At 53.3% G+C, this 5830-nt stretch overlaps 1 protein-coding gene across 1 annotated transcript; it reads left to right on the forward strand.

Moving 5' to 3' along the window:
- The first annotated feature begins 1184 nt into the window (after nt 1-1184).
- LOC145338668 (uncharacterized) lies at nt 1185-2966 on the forward strand. Its single transcript, XM_080183057.1, has one exon. The coding sequence runs from the start codon at nt 1185-1187 to the stop codon at nt 2964-2966; it is 1782 nt and encodes a 593-aa protein (XP_080039183.1).
- The last annotated feature ends 2864 nt before the right edge of the window (nt 2967-5830 follow it).

Genomic DNA, 5830 nt, shown 5'->3' on the forward strand with positions numbered 1-5830 from the left:
TTAGTCATCTCCACCGGGGAGGACACTGGGGGACACAGGCGATGTGCGATGCATTTCTGCGTCAGTACGCACATCCCGGTTTATACACTGTGGCTAAGCAAGTCACGAAAGATTGTGTAATTTGTCGGAAGATAAATAAAAAAGGACTGAGACAGAATACGAAGCAAGGAGGGAGAAGCCCAGCCTATAGGCCCTTCGAGTATATCCAAGTGGATTATACCGAACTCCCCCCCATAGGGCGCCTGAAATATCTTTTGGTAATAGTGGACCACTTGACAGGGTGGGTTGAGGCGTACCCAACCGCCATAGCCTCGGCGACACAGGTTAGCAAGGTCCTTCTCGAACAAATTATCCCACGATACGGACTCCCCCGGGCCATCGATTCAGACCAGGGGAGCCAGTTTACGTCCACTGTCCTACAGAACATAGTGCGGGCAGTGGGGGTAAGCTGGGATTTCCACACCCCTTGGCATCCCCCGTCCTCGGGCAAGGTGGAAAGAATGAATCAGACTATTAAAAAACAGCTGACGAAACTCAGGACGGAGACCGGGTTGCCCTGGACCAAGTGCCTTCCCCTTGCCTTGCTGCAAATACGAACGCAGCCACGGCGGGACTTGGGGGTGTCCCCATACGAAATAATGTTCGGTCTCCCCTTTAATGGGCCAAAAGGGGAACTCCCCACATTCGAGTCCCGCGATGTATTTGTGCATAAATATGTTGAGGTCCTGGGGTCTGCTCTATCTCATTTACACCAACAGGGACTCCTGGCACAGACACCACCTCTCGAGTTTGCGATACACACCATCAAGCCAGGGCATTGGGTCCTAATCAAGAACTGGAAACTCCGGACTTTAGAACCGATCTGGGATGGTCCCTACTTAGTACTTCTGACCACGGAAACGGCTATCCGCACGGCTGAGAAAGGCTGGACGCATTACACTCGAGTGAAAGGACCGGTGCCAGAACCAGCAGAAGAAGTGCCTACTCCTGGCCACCACACCGCGAAGGACTGATTGGACTTGATTTTTGTTATGTTAATTTAGGCAATATACGGCAATAGCGGGATGTTACTAATAATATGTTTACTCTATGGGGGCATAGGTGTTGGGCAGGCGGCCCAAGTGTACTCCCTTACTATAATCCAATCACCCCAGGCACAGGTAATTGAGATCGACCTTTGCCGAATGGTACCCTGCAAAGACGACCTCACGGGGCAGAAGGGATACCAGGGGAGGGAAATAGAATTACTTGTCTTCGATAAGAACCCAAAGTGTACTAAAAATGAACAGGGGAAAGTAGAATCTTGTCAAGTAGGGGGGTTAAATGAAGACGTTAAGTTAAGGATTCGCGAGAAAGTATCACTGGTTCCACGGAAGATCTTTCCCAGAGACTGTAAGCTAAACCAATGTAACCCCCTCTACCTCACCATAAAAAAGTCAGACGACGGTGGGACGGAGGGCCTCGACGGACAAGTTCTTGGGGTCAAGATCAAGGAACACACAGGGAGGGTGGGGGTGGCCCTGTGTTGTGTGCGGGTTACAGTCAAAAATGCCGAAACCAGGAACTCCTCCGCCCCTAGCCGGGGAGTCTCGGGAGAAGTCAGGGTAGTGGAGGTAAAGGGTTTAAGAGAAACCATTGAAATAGAAACGGGATTCAGGGAAGCGAACACCTGGATAGAATGGGTCAAATATACAGTACAAAGTGTCGGAAAGGGTAACCGTTATGCGTGCACCAGTAGCCGGCCAACTCCCCAGGTGGTCCCATTCCCGCTGGGATGGGATAAAGAACCAGCTGAAATGGAGTGTATGGTGAAACTGTATCAAAACAGAGAGGCTTGGGGAGACCCCACTTGTCGCTCCTTGAGCCTGACATTTCCCCCAATCAAACTGAACAGGGCGTCTCAACCCCCCCCTTTTTCCGGAGTAACGGGGATACATCACACCTGTATCACCCGGACTGGGGATGGATTGGACAGGGAAGTGGGAAGCTTCGATAGGTGTGGAACAGTTAAGGAAGTCAGCGACACCACCGAGGGAGGAAACTACTCCCAAATCCAGGTACCTAGAGCTGATCTATGGTGGTACTGTGGAGGGAGGACTTTGAGACCCATTTTACCTCAGAAATGGAAGGGCACTTGTGCACTTATCCAATTGGCCGTACCCTTTACCCTGGCATTTGAACATCAGGGACCCCGTGGAAAAGAACGAGGGAAAAGGAGCCTCCCGGGCTCTTTTGATGAACGAATATATCTGGACTCCATAGGGGTCCCTAGGGGGGTCCCTGATGAGTACAAAGCCAGGAGCCAGATAGCAGCAGGATTTGAATCCCTGTTCTGGTGGGTGACCATTAACAAGAACGTGGATTGGATCAACTATATCTATTATAATCAACAGAGGTTTGTCAATTATACCCGAAATGCGATAAGCGGGATAGCGGAACAATTGGACGCAACCAGCAGGATGGGCTGGGAAAACAGGCTAGCCCTGGACATGATTCTAGCAGAGAAAGGGGGGGTATGCGTCATGATAGGAACTGAATGCTGCACCTTTATCCCAAATAACACAGCTCCCGATGGGTCAATTACCCGAGCCCTCGAAGGGCTAACGACCCTAGCTAATGAACTAGCTGAGAACTCGGGTACAGACCTAGATCTCACTGGGTGGTTGGAAGCTTGGTTCGGCAAATGGAAAGGAGTAGTAATGTCCGTCCTTGTCTCTTTCATGGTGACGGCAGGGGTATTGGCCGCCTTAGGGTGCTGTATCATCCCTTGTGTTCGGGGGTTGGCTCAGCGGCTAATCGAAACAGCCCTGACTAAGGGGGATGTCCTGAATGGAAAAGTGATAAATATGAATTTAGAGACGGAAGAGAGGATAAGCCTCTTAGACGATAAAACTCTGGATGAACAGGCCCTTGACCTGCTGGAACACCTGGAGCACCAGAAGAATGTCAAAAATTACAAAGCGTAAGAAAAACAGGGGGGATTGTAAGGGATGGTAGTGTAATTTTTGAGTCAAGCCATCTGGGGCGGAAACCATGACAGAACCGTTATTGTAACCTAAGGGGTTAAACGCTAAGACCAGCAGATGATGAAACACATAGAAAAAGAAGAAAAAAAACATGAGACTGGCAGGCGCCCGGGGTCTTCAGAAAAGAGATAGGAAAACAAACTAATTTACACCATATAAAATAAATGTGTTAGTAATTTACAGGACAATGAAAAAGAGTTAGCTGAATTAATGAGAGGTAAAACGATTTAAGCCTTAAAGAGGGTGATTGGATTAGAGTTAATGGGATGTCAACAAGGGAGGAGCTCACTCGGTAAAGAGATTAGGAAGTGGTAACCAATGAAGAAAGGAGGGCTGTCCTATTGTTATCTAGAAAAATGTATATATAAACTATGATTGTGTAAAGCAAGGTGTGTGTACCCAGGGGACGGCACCCTTTCTTGCAAGATCGAATAAACCGACAGGTAGCTGAACTCATCCGTGTCTTTGATTCAAGGGGGGGGGATCATAAAAGTGAGTATCGGACCGTTTCTCACAGGGTTCAGGGTTAGGGGACTGTACTTGGGGTCAGAGTTCAGGGTTCAGTGTGGGGGGACTGTACTTGGGGTCAGGGTTCGGGGTTCAGGGTTGGGGGACAGTTCTTGGGGTCAGGGGTCAGGGTTCAGGGTTGGGGGACTGTAATTGGGGTCAGGGTTCAGGGTTCAGTGTGGGGGGACTGTACTTGGGGTCAGGGTTCGGGGTTCAGGGTTGGGGGACAGTTCTTGGGGTCCCTTACCCCGAGTACTGCCCCCCAACCCTGAACCCTGACCCCTGACCCCAAGTACAGTCCCCCAATCCTGAACCCTGACCCCAAGTACAGTCCCCCAACCCTGAACCCTGACCCCAATTACAGTCCCCCAACCCTGAACCCTGACCCCAAGTACAGACCCCCAATCCTGAACCCTGACCCCAAGTACAGTCCCACAACCCTGAACCCTGACCCCTGGCCCCAAGTACAGTCCCCAAACCCTGAACCCCGAGCCCTGACCCCAAGTAGAGTCCCCCAACCCTGAACCCTGACCCCTGACCCCAAGTAAATTCCCCAACCCTGAACTCTGACCCCGAGTACAGTCCCCCAACCCTGAACACTGAACTCTGACCCCTAGTACAGTCCCTGAACCCCGAACCCTGACCCCAAGTACAGTTCCCCAACCCTGAATCTTGAACCCTGACCCCAAGTACAGTCCCCCAACCCTGAACCATGACCCCAAGTAGAGTCCCCCAACCCTGAACCCTGACCCCAAGTAGAGTCCCCCAACCCTGAACCCTGACCCCAAGTACCGTCGCCCAACCCTGAACCCTGAACCCTGACCCCAAGTACTGTCCCCCAACCCTGAACCCTGACCCCAAGAACAGTCCCCCAACCCTGAACCCTAACCCCAAGTACAGTCCCCCAACCCTGAACCCTGACACCAAGTACACTCCCCCACCCCTGAACCCTGAAACCTGACCCCAAGAACAGTCCCCCAATCCTGAACCCAGAAACCTGACCCCAAGTACAGTCCCCCATCCCTGGACCCTGACCCCAAGTACAGTCCCCCAACCCTGAACCCCGAACCCTGACCCCAAGTACCGTTCCCCCAACACGGAACCCTGACCCCTGACCCCAAGTACAGTCCCCCAACCCTGAACCCCGAACCCTGACCCCAAGTACAGTCCCCCAACCCGGAACCCTGACCCCTGACCCCAAGTACACTCCCCCAACACTGAACCGCGACCCCAAGTACAGTCCCCCAGCCCTGAACCCTGAACCCTGACCCCAATTACAGTCCCCCAACCCTGAACCCTGACGCCAAGAACAGTCCCCCAACCCTGAACCCTGACCCCAAGGACAGTCCCCCAACCCTGAACGCTGACCCATGTACAGTCCCCCAACCCTGCACCCTGAACCCTGTCCCCAAGTACAGTCCCCCAACACTGAATCCTGACCCCAAGTACAGACCCGCAACCCTGAACCCTGACCCCTGACCCCAAGTACAGTCCCCCAACCCTGAACGCCGAACGCTGACCCCAAGTACAGTCCCCTAACATGGAACCCCGAACCCTGACCCCAAGTACAGTCTCCCAACCCTGAACCCTGAGCCCATTTACAGTCCCCCAACCCTGAACCCTGACCCCAAGTACAGTCGCCCAACCCTGAACCCTGACCCCGAGTACTGTCCCCCAACCCTGAACCCTGACCCCAAGTACAGTCCCCCAATCCTGAACCCCGAATCCTGACCCCAAGTACTGTGCCCCAGCCCTGACCCCTGAGACTAAGTACAGTCCCCCAACCCTGAACCCTGAACTCTGACCCCAAGTACAGTCCCCCAACCCTGAACACTGACCCCTGACCCCAAGGACAGTCCCCCAACCCTGAACCCCGAACCCTGACCCCAAGTACAGTCCCCCCACACTGAACCCTGAACTCTGACCCCAAGTACAGTCCCCCAACCCTGAACCCTGACCCCTGACCCCAAGTACAGTCCCCCACCCCTGAACCCTGATCCCTGACTCCAAGTACAGTCCCCCAACCCTGAACCCTGAGCTCTGACCCCAAGTACAGTCCCCCAACGCTGAATCCTGACCCCAAGTACAGTCCCCCAACCCTGAACTCTGACGCCAAGAAAAGTCCCCCTCCCCTGAACCCTGAACCCTGACCCCAAGTACAGTCCCCCAACCCGGAACCCCAAACCCTGCCCCCAAGTACAGTCTCCCAACCCTGAACCCTGACCCCAAGTACAGTCCCCAAACGCTGAACCCTGACCCCAAGTACAGTCGCCCAACACTGAACCCTGAACCCTGAC

Source organism: Carcharhinus amblyrhynchos, unplaced genomic scaffold, assembly GCF_965287045.1.
Source record: "Carcharhinus amblyrhynchos unplaced genomic scaffold, sCarAmb.v2.hapA chromosome_133, whole genome shotgun sequence".
Lineage (NCBI taxonomy): Eukaryota > Metazoa > Chordata > Chondrichthyes > Carcharhiniformes > Carcharhinidae > Carcharhinus > Carcharhinus amblyrhynchos.

What these genes read in the sequence shown, in the direction of transcription:
- LOC145338668 (XM_080183057.1), top strand. Translation starts at nt 1,185, where the DNA reads ATGGTACCCTGCAAAGACGACCTCACGGGGCAGAAGGGATACCAGGGG.